This window comes from Parasteatoda tepidariorum, chromosome 4, assembly GCF_043381705.1.
Source record: "Parasteatoda tepidariorum isolate YZ-2023 chromosome 4, CAS_Ptep_4.0, whole genome shotgun sequence".
Taxonomy (NCBI): Eukaryota; Metazoa; Arthropoda; class Arachnida; order Araneae; family Theridiidae; genus Parasteatoda; species Parasteatoda tepidariorum.
The window spans coordinates 43,326,892-43,341,696 of record NC_092207.1 but is presented as its reverse complement, the minus strand read 5'-3'; the positions used below and the strand labels follow the sequence as shown (position 1 = coordinate 43,341,696).

General features: G+C 27.4%; 1 protein-coding gene across 3 annotated transcripts; it reads right to left on the bottom strand.

The window, feature by feature from the left end:
* Window positions 1-2,941: 2,941 nt before the first annotated feature.
* On the bottom strand, window positions 2,942-13,278 carry LOC107444556 (suppressor of SWI4 1 homolog). 3 transcript variants are annotated; one of them, XM_016058717.4, is made up of 8 exons: window positions 12,912-13,278; window positions 10,801-10,974; window positions 10,384-10,707; window positions 9,496-9,569; window positions 8,126-8,347; window positions 6,283-6,426; window positions 3,365-3,531; window positions 2,942-3,280 (listed from the first exon to the last, which is right to left on the bottom strand). In XM_016058717.4, the coding sequence occupies exons 1-8, from the start codon at window positions 12,930-12,932 to the stop codon at window positions 2,979-2,981; spliced, it is 1,428 nt and encodes a 475-aa protein (XP_015914203.2). In that variant the 5' UTR covers window positions 12,933-13,278; the 3' UTR covers window positions 2,942-2,978. The 3 variants fall into 3 exon arrangements, with proteins under 3 accessions (XP_015914203.2, XP_071035827.1, XP_071035826.1); XM_071179726.1 differs by lacking the exons at window positions 6,283-6,426; window positions 8,126-8,347 and adding exons at window positions 4,427-4,570; window positions 5,875-6,096 and having other exon boundaries at window positions 12,912-13,277; XM_071179725.1 differs by lacking the exon at window positions 12,912-13,278 and adding an exon at window positions 12,646-12,715.
* Window positions 13,279-14,805: the final 1,527 nt, after the last annotated feature.

The window sequence follows — 14,805 nt, the reverse complement described above, 5'->3', positions numbered from 1 at the left end:
TTTCTATTTAATTTTTTTTCTTGTTTTCCTTGTATTTTATGGGTTCTATGTATTTGCAACTTAAGGGCAGTAAATAGAACTTAATATTTTTTTTGATTTCCTTTTTTTTAATTATGTCTCTATATTGTGCTGCTTATGTATATAGCTCATGAAATACAATCACCCAAATTTTTATGAAAAAATAAGAGGCAATAATCTTTGGGACAAAGAGCCGTTTCTTGTTTGTGTTCCCCATAATTTAAAAAGTACAATAATTAGGTTCTTAAATTAAGAATTTGAAAAAAATAACAAAATTAAAACTTTTAAGTTTAACTTTTTAAGCTTACCGAAAGTTTATATAAGCTAGAAATTAAGCTTATTATGACTTTTATTTTTACAATCTAAGCCTGTCCTAGTCGACTTTCAAGCATAAGTGATTACTTTTTGTCATAATGATTGAAATAAATTAAGTATGGCTGTGTACAACTTAGATCAGATCTGCTTTTATTTCAATACATTTAAAGTTACATTTTGTGCTGTTATTATAGTTTTAACAAAATAGTTTGCACATTTAGAATATAAAACATTTAAACAGTAAAGTTCAATAAAATTGAATACAATGTCAAATTATCTTGATTATTCCTATTACAGTCAACCTCACTTAAAAGAATACCATCGGTTCCAGCCAAATCTAAGCAATTAAGCGGGTTATTCGATTAAAAGGGGAGTACAATATTCAATCTTAAATTCTAAATTTCTGCAAAAATTCACTTTTTAAATGGTATTTAACGAATAGTATAGCGTTTGGATTAAATAAACTCAGTTTTATGATCAATAATCAATTATAATTAAAACTGTCTGTGCTAGTATCATAAAATATAAATGCCATTTAAAGTTACATAAAAATAAATCAATATTAGTAAAAAGTTTAATATTGGTACTAAAATATTATTTGATCCCTTCAGAAAAAATCAATTATTGAAGAATATTTTTATACCCATTTAATTCGCCAATTTATCAATCAGTTTTTCTCTTTCAATTTCTACTAAGACTTTCATGACATGCATATTCCTTTTAAATACATTCAAAATTAAACTTGCTTAAACCAACTAATGAACAGGAAGTCCCTATTGAAGTGACCACATCCGTATCTTAAATGAAAAACGGAAGTTCCATTTTAGCTGATGAAAACATTTCTCAAAAAAAAAAAAAATTATTTATCACCTTTTTTATGCAATTAGGCGGGGTACAAAAAACAACAAATATCCTTTTAAACAGGGAAGTTTATCATTAGTTTAATATAAAATGATTTGGTTCCATTAAATTTTATTCGTATAAGCAGATTATCCGATATGCAATTAAATGGGGACCACTGTATCCATGAAATAGAAAGTAGGGATATTTTAATTAATACACATTTAAAAACAATATACTTTACCTGATTATTGAATGGAGGTCACAACTTGATGAGCAGAACAAAAAATGTTTTTTTAAAGAAGTTTGGTAATGTCTATCACTAACCTTACAATATTCAAAAAGATATGAATCAGTTGTCAGTGTTAAAGAATTTTTTATTAAATTTCACTAAAATATAGCCATTTCTCTTCAGACATCATCTATTATTTGAAGCCTAAATGTTTCTCATTTGTAAGAGATGAATTTTTTTTAAAAAACATTTTTGAACAACAGTAAGTAGTTAAACATAACAGCTTAGTGAAATTTCGAAAATATTTAAAAGTTTGGATTTAAAGTTATACTATAAAAGTGGTTTTTCATCTGAATCATTTTGGCATATTTCCACATCAGCTTTAAAAAATCGAGCACATTCATATTTCTTTATTTTTCATTCTAATAACTATAAACTCAATAAAATGAACCTTAACCTTCTTCTGTACCCTTCTATCTTTAAGCCCTTAATTTATTCTTTAAGTAATGAAAAAAAATTTTTTATGATAAATTGTCACATAATTTTAAAATTTTTTACTGAATGTTTTGATTAAAAAGATTCAACTACTGAAATACTTAAATTAATCAACATAGTCACAAATCTTTTTCATATTTAAATTATATCTTGTACTACAGATAAAACTGTCTTTATTAAAATGTCTGAATTCTAAAAGTTCTATATATAATAGCAAACTGTGCCTAGACTAGCAAATGCTTATTTAATGCAATATATATATGAGTTTTTTAAGTAAAGGCCATTTTGTTACATACATTGTGTGCGATGAGTGCACGCATAGTGTCCTTGCATTCCTTGCTTTGAAATGCTTAAAATTAACGAATCGTCTAACTTGTGAGAGGTACTGTCAATGATATGTTTCTTATCAGCAGGGAACCTGCCTGCTGCAGACATTCATTGCCAAAGTTGTGAAGACTTTGCCAACACTAAATTTTAGATCTAAATGTGTAAGTGTGTTAGAAACTTCAAAGCTGGCCGCAGCAATGTTCGCAATGGGATCCTGCTCTGGTAGCCCATCTGTGATTACAGACGATATGGCTACTCCACTTGAAGTGAAAATTCTTCACTCATTTCTTCAGACATTTTAACATAAGCACTTTTAAACGACTTTCTATGCCACGAGTGTCTATGTCAATCATCTCGGCGGCAACCACTTCAACAACAATGAACACATGAAAACAGCTTTAAACTCTTGGTTATCAGATCAGACGGCAAGTTTCTATGAAGAGGGTATTCTAAATCCAGTCGATAATAAGTGTTCAAACAAACTTGGAACTACGTTGAAAAACAGACACATAGATATAATCTTGAAAATAAATTTGGTTCTTGAAAATTTTATTTCATTTTGTTTTTACTTTCAAACAGTATTTACTTAAAAACCATTCCTCACATAAATATAGATAATTTCTCTGTAATTAAACACCAAATATAAAGAATTCTGGTGAAATTTTCAAAAAAATATGATGTGTAAAACTTTCTGGAAATTAAAATAAAGAAAGCTACATATAAAAAAATTTACTAGAAATATGTACAACATTTACACTTTTTTACGTTTCTTTACAAAAGATTTGGGTTTTAACGAATTTTTCTCCTGATCAGGTTTGTCCTGAGTCTTCTTTGTTGCTAATTTAGCTTTACGTCCCTTTTTCCCTTTGTTTTTTAATTTTGCTTCTTTCCTCTTCTTCTTTTTCTTCAAAAATGCCTGATAATCTTTGTCAGACTTTGATGATCCATTCTGCTGTTTTTTATCGATCTCACTTGAAAATTTTACTTTCTTAGGCAGTTTGCCTCTTGAGGAATCGGAAGAAAATTTTCGTTTTTTGGACAGAGGTAGAATGTCTGAAATTAAATTAACTTGTTAAATCATGCATAAAATAATCTTAAAGTCTGCATAAAAAAAATTTAGATAAAATGTGACATTACTATCATCGGGTTCTTGTCCAACAGCTTCTCGATACCATTTCAAATCTTCTTCTCTCTCCTCATCACTAACAACTTGAGCATCATTACTCTTCTCTTCCTTATTGTCAAGCAATTTCTTTTTCTCAACATTTCTTTGTTGCTCTGCACGACGTTTCTCTTTTAAAAGTCTATAATGCACAAGAAAACATAAGCAACATCTAATAAAAATTCAATACATAATTTTGATCTCTTATAACATATAGAATAATAATGTCATTTTGGTCAATCCAATTTTCAAAACATTAGTCAGCATTAAAGTATCACAGCATAGTTATATAGTTAGGAAAATACAGTAGTACTTCCTAACGTAAGAAACCATATGGACGAGACGTTTAGTCTCTTAAATTGAGTTAATTAATAGATTTAATGCCTTATTCAGAAGGTACATAAAACCTTAAAAAAATATTAATTAATTGGAGATTCAGAAAATTTCTGAAAGGCTCGTTTAAAGCAACAAACCATATTTTTGTTTTATTTTTATTTCCACTCTATCCTTCACCACATAACTTTAATATTACGTTTTTATGAATTACACATTTCTGCCAGATTAATTACATCAATTTTTCTTTCTGATATTAATGAACTAAACTGATATTTTATATAACATATGATTTATTACTCCCAATTAGCTATGCATTATTTATTACTACCAATTAGCTATTGCATATGATTTATTACTCCCAATTAGCATGGAGAAAATGCAGCAGATATAAAATAAACAAAACAACTCATACAAGAAAAAAGTCACAAGTAATCTGCAAGCTAATAGTAAGTACAAAATATTTTTATAAAACTTATTTAAAGCTGCCTCTTCAATTCTAATGGCACATATTCAAATTTAATGGTATCTAAGCAACACATGGTAGTAATAAATTTTTCTGGCAATTATAACTATGCACTAGAAATAAATTAAAAAGCTAAACAATAATTCTGACTTAAATAATAATAATAATAATCTTAAGATTCTCAAAAAGTCTTTATTTATAGCAAGAGTACTATAGAATAAAAAACTATGTAACTCACTTTTTTTCTTTACATCTTTCTTTCAAGGCTTTAATTTCTTCTGGGGTTTTAGACACAAACTGATGGAAAAGAACTTCCCCGCTCATAAGACCTTCTTCAATCTTCATTAGTTGCAATGTCATTCTTGGACCAATTTCATAAAGCCTTAAAATAAAAACATTTCTTTAAAAAAATATTTAAATAAAATAATTACAACACAGTTCTAAATATGTGTGGGACTCAAAAACTAAATCAAAGACAAAACATATTTCAAGAAAACAATATAATCCTTAAAATAAAATAAAAACATTTTCAAAAAAATAAATATTTAATTAAAACTAATACAACACAATTCTAAATATGCGTAGGATTCAAAAACTAAATCAAAGATAATAAATAATGCAAGAAACGAATATAATCATCACGAAGAATAACACTTCTGCCCAACTATGATAAGTGTTATTCTTATTGAATAACTTTATAATGCTATAAACAAGTGCCATTATTAGCACTAAGGGAACTTAACTAAAAGAAACACAAACATATTACAGAATCAAGAGTTACAATGTTAAATTTGATAAATAAAAACTTTATATTTTAACTCTTATTCATTAACTAATATTTCTGTTGTTTATATAACTTTTTTTTCATTCTGCATCTCAGTACAGGTGAGGGCATATGCTTATAATACTGAAACTACTTAAAATGTTCCAATTTTGATGTTTTCTTGCATGATTAATTCCATAAAAAAAGATAATCCTCCTCTCTAATGATAAAGAAAGAAAAGAGGTAATAAAATTGCCCCAAACATAATTATTCTTTAATAGTTATTTTTATTTGAGAGACAGATGTGTTTAAAAAATGAATGAAAAATTTAAGAAGCAAAGAATCATTTGAGTTGACTTTTTAACTGCAAGTTCGATACTTTAAATTTAAAACATAATTTTATTCATCTTGAGAGAACCGAATCACTGTTGGGCCCCTGGGAAAAAAGGCATGTTTATTCACAGAAAGCACACTTTTATGTCTGATTTCACCATTGCACTAATTAATTAGATCAACGGTTCAATCTCTATTGCTGTCACAAATAAACCAGTTGTTTTTAACCAATTCAAGATTTTATGAAATTTCACTTTAAGACAATCATTTTTAGTTGAATATGAATTAAAAAAATTAAAGTAGCACTGAGAATTATGATACAAAATTTGAATTTAGAAGCAAATATACAAATTTAAATTATATTAAATATCTGAATTTTACCACTCAAGACTAACATTAACATTAAGATAGCTAAAGAACTTCTAAGTAACATAATTTCCCCCCCTTTTCTTTCACTAAATTTGGTTGAGATCTACAAACAACAGTTGTTTGTCATAAAAAAGTAAATACTGTTATTTTTAAATAAATAAACAAAGATATATTTAAAAATATGTTAACAATATACTGACTGACACAAGTTGAATGCTTACCGTATAGCACTTTTCTCAGAAGCTATGTTCCCTCTTGATGATATTGGCTGAGGTAAAGTAACCGTATTTGCTGCACCATCAAATTCAACTTCACTTTCAGAGAGATTACCAGATTTTTCAATGAAGTCTGAAATATCTTTATGCTGACTTAAATTTGGAACTTTTGATTGGATAAGTTTTTTAACAGCCTTACTCATTCCTGTAGGAACAACTTTTATGGCACTATTTAGAAAGAGAGTGAATTAAGTTAGTCTAAATTTAAGTTCAAGTATTTTTAATGATANTAGAAATAAATTAAAAAGCTAAACAATAATTCTGACTTAAATAATAATAATAATAATCTTAAGATTCTCAAAAAGTCTTTATTTATAGCAAGAGTACTATAGAATAAAAAACTATGTAACTCACTTTTTTTCTTTACATCTTTCTTTTAAGGCTTTAATTTCTTCTGGGGTTTTAGACACAAACTGATGGAAAAGAACTTCCCCGCTCATAAGACCTTCTTCAATCTTCATTAGTTGCAATGTCATTCTTGGACCAATTTCATAAAGCCTTAAAATAAAAACATTTCTTTAAAAAAATATTTAAATAAAACAAATACAGCACAGTTCTAAATATGTGTGGGACTCAAAAACTAAATCAAAGACAAAACATATTGCAAGAAAACAATATAATCCTTAAAATAAAATAAATAAAAAAAAATTTTTTTTAAATATTTAATTAAAACTAATACAACACAATTCTAAATATGTGTAGGATTCAAAAACTAAATCAAAGATAATAAATAATGCAAGAAAACAATGTAATCATCACGAAGAATAACACTTCTGCCCAACTATGATAAGTGTTATTCTTATTGAATAACTTTATAATGCAATAAACAAGTGCCAATATTAGCGCTAAGGGAACTTAACTAAAAGAAACACAAACATATTACAGAATCAAGAGTTACAATGTTAAATTTTATAAATGAAAACTTCATATTTCAGTTCTTATTCATTAACTAATATTTCTGTTGATTATATAACTGTTGTTTATAACTGTTCTGTTGTTTATATATTCTGTTGTTTATATATTCTGTTGTTTTTTTCATTCCGCATCTCAGTACAGATAAGGGCATATGCTTATAATACTGAAACTACTTAAAATGTTCCAATTTTGATGTTTTCTTGCATAATTAATTCCATAAAAAAAGATTATCCTCCTCTCTAATGATAAAGATGGAAAAGAGGTAATAAAACTGCCCCAAACATAATTATTCTTTAATAGTTATTTTTATTCGAGAGAAAGATATCTTTAAAAAATGAATGAAAAATTTAAGAAGCAAAAAAACATTCATGTTGACTTTTTAACTGCAAGTTCGATACTTTCAATTTAAAACACAATTTTATTTATCTTGAGAGAACCGAATTACTGTTAGCCCCTTGGGTAAAAAGGCTTATTTATTCACAGAAAGCACACTTTTATGTCTGTAGTTGTAGTTCATTTACGTCGCACTAGAGCTGCACAATGGGCTATTGGCGACGGTCTGGGAAACACCCCCGAGGATGATCAGAAGACATGACATCACAATTTTGATCCTCTGCAGAAAGGAAGGCACCCTGCCTGATAACCTGCACGCGAAGTCGAGCACTTTACAGTAGAACAGTTTAACAAGGACCAATACCGCACACCCTCAGTTCCTAAGCAGACTAATCCAAGCGTTAACCCACCCGCACACTGACCGCAGCCAATGATGCTTGACTTCGGTGATCTGCTGGGAACCGTGTCTTAACAATCAGTCCACTGCAGGACCCACCTTTATGTCCGATTTCACAATTGCACTAATTAATTAGGTCAACAGTACAATCTCTATTGCTGTCACAAATTAACCAGTTCTTTTTAACCAATCCAAGTTTTTATGAAATTTCATTTAAAGACAATCTTTTTTAGTTTAATATGAATTTTATAAAAAAATAAAGTAGAACTGAGAAATATGATACAAGATTTCAAACCAGAAGCAAATATACAAATTTAAATTACATTAAATATCTGAATTTTACCACCCAAGACTAACATTTACATTAAGATAGCTAAAGAACTTCTAAGTAACATAATTTTTTCCCCTCTTCTTTCACTAAATTCGGCTGAGATCTACAAACAACAGTTGTTTGTCATAAAAAAGTACATATTGTTATTTTTAAACAAATAAACAAAGATATATTTAAAAATATGTTAACAATATACTGACTGACTCAAGTTGAATGCTTACCGTATAGCACTTTTCTCAGCAGCTATGTTCCCTCGTGATGATATTGGCTGAGGTAAAGTAACTGTATTTGCTGCACCATCAAATTCAACTTCACTTTCAGAGAGATTACCAGATTTTTCAATGTAGTCAGAAATATCTTTATACTGGCTTAAATTTGGAACTTTTGATTGGATAAGTTTTTTAACAGCCTTACTCATTCCTGTAGGAACAACTTTTATGGCACTATTTAGAAAGAGAGTGAATTAAGTTAGTCTAAATTTAAGTTCAAGTATTTTTATTGATAAAATAGAAATATTATTAAATTATAAAATATGATACTCAAATGAAATTTCATCAATTTAAAAATAATTACTGTAGTTCTCAAATTTTTCCTACAAAACTGAAAGAAAATGATAATAAGATAAGATACACAGAAAAAGATACACAGAAAAAAAGATACACAGAAATATAAAAGATACACAGAAAAAAAGGATGAAAAATGTTGGATTATGTTGCATATCTATAGCACGTTGGGTGGGGCTATGATGTGCCAAACTCATAAAACAATTTAAGTAATATAACAACAGCAGATGATGCTAAAAACTATTTCTGACAAAAAAAGAAATGAAAAGAATGAACAAAAAAAAGAGGAAGAAAGGCTACTAAGGCATATTAAAGCTTTAGAGCCTGTTTATATTTAAAGATAACTTATTCTTCTTTCAAGAGAGATAATCTAATATAAATTCATAATTGCAAAATATTTGGGAAACTTAATGTAATGTGCGAAAAAAATTAATTCAGAATATTATGCTCTGCTACAGAAGAAAACATAATATTAATCAGAAAAATAAAATATTAAAGTTATTTCGATAGACATTTTACAGTAGAATAATATATACGTAAAACATTTTTCATGTATTTCAAGGATATAAGTTATTATTAGGGATCAATTTTTTTCAAATAACAAAATAATCAAGTAAAGATATCCACATAAATTTCTGAAACAAACTAGATAAACTACATACAATGCTAAAAAAGAGCTTGTAATTATTTATACATCAAAACTCTACAATTTTGCTACACTAGTTTTTTTTAGATAATTACATAAAAACAACAGCAAAGCAAGCAATAAACAGATATTAAAGTAGTAAGTTTTAATATTAAGCTTTAAAGTTTTATAGCAAAATTATCTCTCTATGTATTTAAATATAATAAATTATCATAACACAAATTTACTCATGAACAGATAAAAGTAAGTAACAAAAATTTTAAAACAATTAGATTAAGTTTTTTTCATTAAAGTTAATGAATTAAATCTTGATTACCTAAACAAAAATTTTATTGTATTAACACATTAAAAAAAATCTTTAGAAGTTTCTTGAAATGCTTACTATTGTCTCAAATCCAAAGTTTGGTCTTCGTTATAGTTTATGAGTAAACATCTTCGAATTGTATTTAAGTTTGTCTGTAAGAAAATAAAAATTTATTGTATTATGCTTTTAATACATTTAAAATGAAAAGACAAAAAAGCTTCAGTGAGGCTACACAAATAAACAATAAATATATGAGAAATTTATCTATTACTAATCCATGTTCATTAAAAAAAATAGTTAAATATTAAACAATTTTCAATAAAACAGACAGTTTATATAAGTATACATCTATAATTGATGATACAAACTGACATTAGATTTAAAGTGAATTTGAGGACATTTCGCATAAAGAAGTCTAAAAAACAAAAAATTAAACTATAACACACACACAAACAGTTCACACTCTTTAGTATGATCTCCCATAACGACCAATACATGAAATCCCATTCGTTCCACAAACACCATGGTATTTTAACACCCATTAGAACCTCTAAACTGAACTGGTCATTCCAATATTGCGCCTAAAATTTTGTATCACTTTTTCTTTTAATTCCTAGAAAATAACTTCTAAAACATGCATTAAACATTTTTGCACTTTGAAAACTAACACAATTTTAGTACAAATATTAACATCATAGAAGTAGTTTCAAAACACTTAATCTGGGCATTCGGGGATAGGGGAAATGGCCCCTATTAGTTCTTTAGCCGACTTAGCCTTTTTGGAATAAAATGAAGATTTAAAAATAAAATAAAAATATGCAATACTTGAATTATAGTTCCGGAACAACCCAAAAAAGTAATGAAACACAGTTACGGTGCATTAAGGCTCCACCACACCTCTTACCTGAGTTTGAATACTGAAATTAGTTTCTTGTTAAAACAAATACTTCAAATGATGTGTCTTACCTTATTAACATTTATAGATGGGAACATGTGTTGAAATGTTGTAGCCATCAGCTTCAAATGCATACCATCACCAGAGAAGTTATTTAAAACAAGAAGAGGATGATGATCAAACAATTTTTCATATATTACAGATTTCTTTTGGGAAGATATAATATCTTTAATTAAAGAGTACTCTTTTACTTGGTAGGTCAATGTAGGACCATGTGGAAGTTTTGCTGTTCTCAAATAGATAGCATTTTCAGTCTTAGTGAAAACTACTAAATGTGTAACATTTAAAGGACCTGCTATATGAACGAAATCTTTCAACACATTTGCTTTTTGTACCTGCAATAAGAAAAATCACAGCATGAAAATTCTGCATCAAACAGGGTAGTTATTCAAAAAATGCTGAAAATTCTTTTTAGTTCCTTTGCTTACCTTTAAATGAGAAGCGGTATATGGTTCCATTATTTTTCGAAAATTTAGCAATAGTTCATGACCATTCTTTCCAAGCCTTCCTCTGTTTATAACAAATGAATGAGGTGCTTTAACGAGTTCTTCAGGCTCATCATTTGATATTCCTTTTCGTGCGTTCTTAGCAGCTTTACCTCTCTATAAAAAAAAGGGACAATATTGAAAATAAAAATATTTTCTAGTAATAAAACAAATAGAAAAAATATGAGAAAAAACAATAAGGTTCTATTCAAACTATTGATAGTAACTTTTCATATAGTAATAAAACATCAATGTGTAAAAATGAGACATATATCAGGGGTCTGTTTAGAAGAAATTTGGNTTTGTAAAAATGAGACATATATTTATAGTAACTTTAATGGTGTAAAATAAATGTTTAAATTAAAAATAAAAGAAATCTAAAAAATGTTTGGCTTAAGTATAGCGGCCAAAATAAAGAAGGAAAAAAATACATTAGATTATGTAAAACAATATAAATTTCATGCTAACTTTTTTCTTTTATCAAAAATAAAATAGGAACATACCAAGATCATAACACTAATAAAATAAAAACCATTAAATAAATTTACTTCAATACTTTACATTTATAATTGATATAAACTTGATGACTGTAAAATGTTTTTTATTATGTTTATTAAATTCTTAATTATAAATAATGATAGATAATGAATTCATATAATTAATTATAACATATAATTAAAAGGGATTTCAAAATGAAAAATATTTTGAAATTTTTTAAAGAATATTTAAAAAAGGAAAGCATCAAACTGATTGTTATAAATGTGGCTTTGCTCATTATCTAGCAATAATACTTAATTAACTACTCAAAAAACCAATACACAGTGGAATTTTATTTAGAAACTTTCTAAATTTTGAAAAATGCTCTCAAAAATACAATAAACAGGAAAATTTTTTAATTAAATTAGGAAAAATCAGCAAAATCTAGTTGATTTGGCAGTTAGGACCCAGACTAAAGCCAAGTTTTAAATGTTTTAACCAAAGGCAATTCAATCAAATTTCAAATCAATAAACAAATTTACTATCAGTTGAACTATTTTATTAAAATCCAAACATTAACATTTTGAAAATGTAGCATACATGACTTAAATAGACTAATAAATAATGAAAATAATATAAATAATGAAACACATTTTATTTTCATTCCATCTTTGCACAAACCAGGTAAACTATTTTTACTAGTGCACCAACCTTTAAAAGTTCAATAAACATTCAAATGCACTAACATTCACAAGCACTTGAAGCAACAGTTGATACTTTCTTAGATTCCGATTACCCTTTATATAAATATAATTCAGTTTAAATAAAACGTCTTATCCTATGAGTCCTATTTTTAAATGAAAGAATTTTAACGGTCTCCATTATTTTGTCATTTGAGTCCTGGACAGCTATGCCTAAATATTTTGGATTTTTTCCTCACAAGTTCACAACAAACTGTGGATATTTCTCATAAGAAAATATCAAACCATTTTTATTAATTTAAAACCATTACAACCTGTCATATGGCCTATAATTTTTATGCCTTGTAACTTTAAGCATGAATATGTTAACCTTATACGATTTTTATAACTAATTGAAATGGTTTTACAATTGTCTAATAATTAACATTTATTATATCAGCTAAAATATTTAAAAGGATATTTCCGTGACTGTTTGTGCTAACTTATAATCGCAAAGATGATAAAGAGATTTTAACTTGCAAGATTTTAATTAAAGAGATTGAATTAAAGAGATTTTAATAAATAAAAAAAGTAGGAAGGGGTTAGCCCTATGGTGGTAATAAGTTATTACCTTTGATTTAGTCCCCTTCTGTGCTACTTTATTATTTTCCGTTTATTGAGGACCATTGCCTGGAAGTAGCCGAAACTAGAAGATTTTTTAAGCATAAGTACAGATACCGATATCTTCCCAAATGTAAATTTTGCAGGTTTCGTGAGTTTAATTTAATGATATTCATGAAATAGGCAATTCAGATTCTTTCTATTTTCAAGTGGAGCTCGTATTTTCCAAGAAATTTACAATTACCTTCTAAATTTGAAAGGAAAAATAATAATTACCTTATGCTTCCTCTTTCCCATATTTTTAATGAATATTATTAATAGAACTACTACACGTGAAGAATTAGGAAAACAATAACAAACTTTAATGTAATCAATTTTACGCTGCTGCTAGTTTGTTTTTGTGCAGTTGTAAACTTACAAATTGAGGTAATTTGGTTTATATTGTGTTTCATACAAATGAAAAAGTTTGCATTTGAGAAAATTAAATTTATAAATAGAAAGTTTTTGCAACAAGTATATTGGCTATTTAACTTTGAAAAGTAATTAGTGCAAAATATAGTAGTGTGTACTGCTGTGAGTAGAGCATTTTACTTGAAACTTGAGTGCTCATAAAAATTGATAATGTGATAGCTACAAACAGAGTAAACACGTGTAAATTTTTGGCATGTATCCTGCCATCAATTTAACTATCAATGGAGCACGGGCATTGATTGTAAATAAACAATTAATGGCAAGAGCCTGGGTGGCAAGGGTCCCATAACTAGGATATTTGGTCAATTTAGGAATTGGTAACTGGGCGGAGTGAGCTTGACGCTAGCTTTTATCCATCAATCTTCTTATAACCCTATATTGATTGTGTGACCAAACTTTTTCGCCAAAGCAATTGGCGTTGTTTAAACAAAAGCTATTGTTAGAGGAAGCCATTTTCTGTATTTGGCTGCGCGGGATTTCATATTTTATCATCATGAAAGTTTTANAAAATAGAGTGTTTATAACTTATATATTGAATTTATTTCGAATATTACATATACTTTTCGAAAGATAGTGTGCTAAACTTTAAATTCTGACTCAGTTTTAATTAAAAACTTCCTTTAAAATGCTGCAACTTGAGGATTGATATTTGATCACTCTACGTATTTTGTGTGATTTGTAATGTTATGTCATAACTTGATTAGAAATAAATATATGTAATACTTGCATTAAAATGATTAAGATTTAGTGTTTTATTTATGTGTGTATGATTTTATTTATCTAAATGCCAATATATATATAACACATTTTAGAGAATATCATAACCAGTCATCTTTTTAATTCATATTACATTTCTTAATAGTATATCTATTTCGAATAGGATCTTTATTTTTTTAAGAAAACTTGTTTTCTGAACTTTGAAACGTGATAGATTTATGTTTCATTAGTTCCATTTTTATTCAATGGATTCCGCTAGGAATTGCAAAATGAATAATATTATTGAAAATTTTGTGTTTTTTGACTCATTAAAGCAGAATTATTACAAAACATATTTTTCCCACATAAGTATCTCACAAATAACATTTAAAAAGAAAAAAAATCATGTTCTGATTCTATTTAAGGGTATTTACATTGGTGTTTAAAAACTGAATAATGGCGAATTGTATGAGAATAAGTCTTTATTCACATTAAAATGTAAATCAAATATATAAAGTATCGAAAGTATATCTATTGTTCTGTGTCACACATTTAGTACTAAGAGTTATGAGATCACATATACATTTATTTAGTTATTTTTATCTCAAATATAATACTGTAGAGTGATCTACCTCCCCTCAGTGTACACTGGTAACATATTTCTATGGGTAAAACTTTTACTTCTGGCATATGTTCTAACTCCATGGTCAGCTTGACATGGATGATCTTCACATTATCCATCGTATTACTCTTTGTGAGATGACTGTTTCTAAGTGATGCTAGAAAGCAAGGGGACAAATCGTTTATTTCGTGATTTTTTGTGTGGTCAATTATTTGCATTATAAATAATTTGAAATTGTTACTCTTTTTCTCTCTCATTAGGCAAAAATAAAAATTTTGATTAAATTTTACCTGAAAGATGAAGGATACTTCTTTGTAAGTAAAACTAAACAATATTTGAATTAAAGAAGAAAATAACTAAAAATTTCCCATGTTCTTTTAT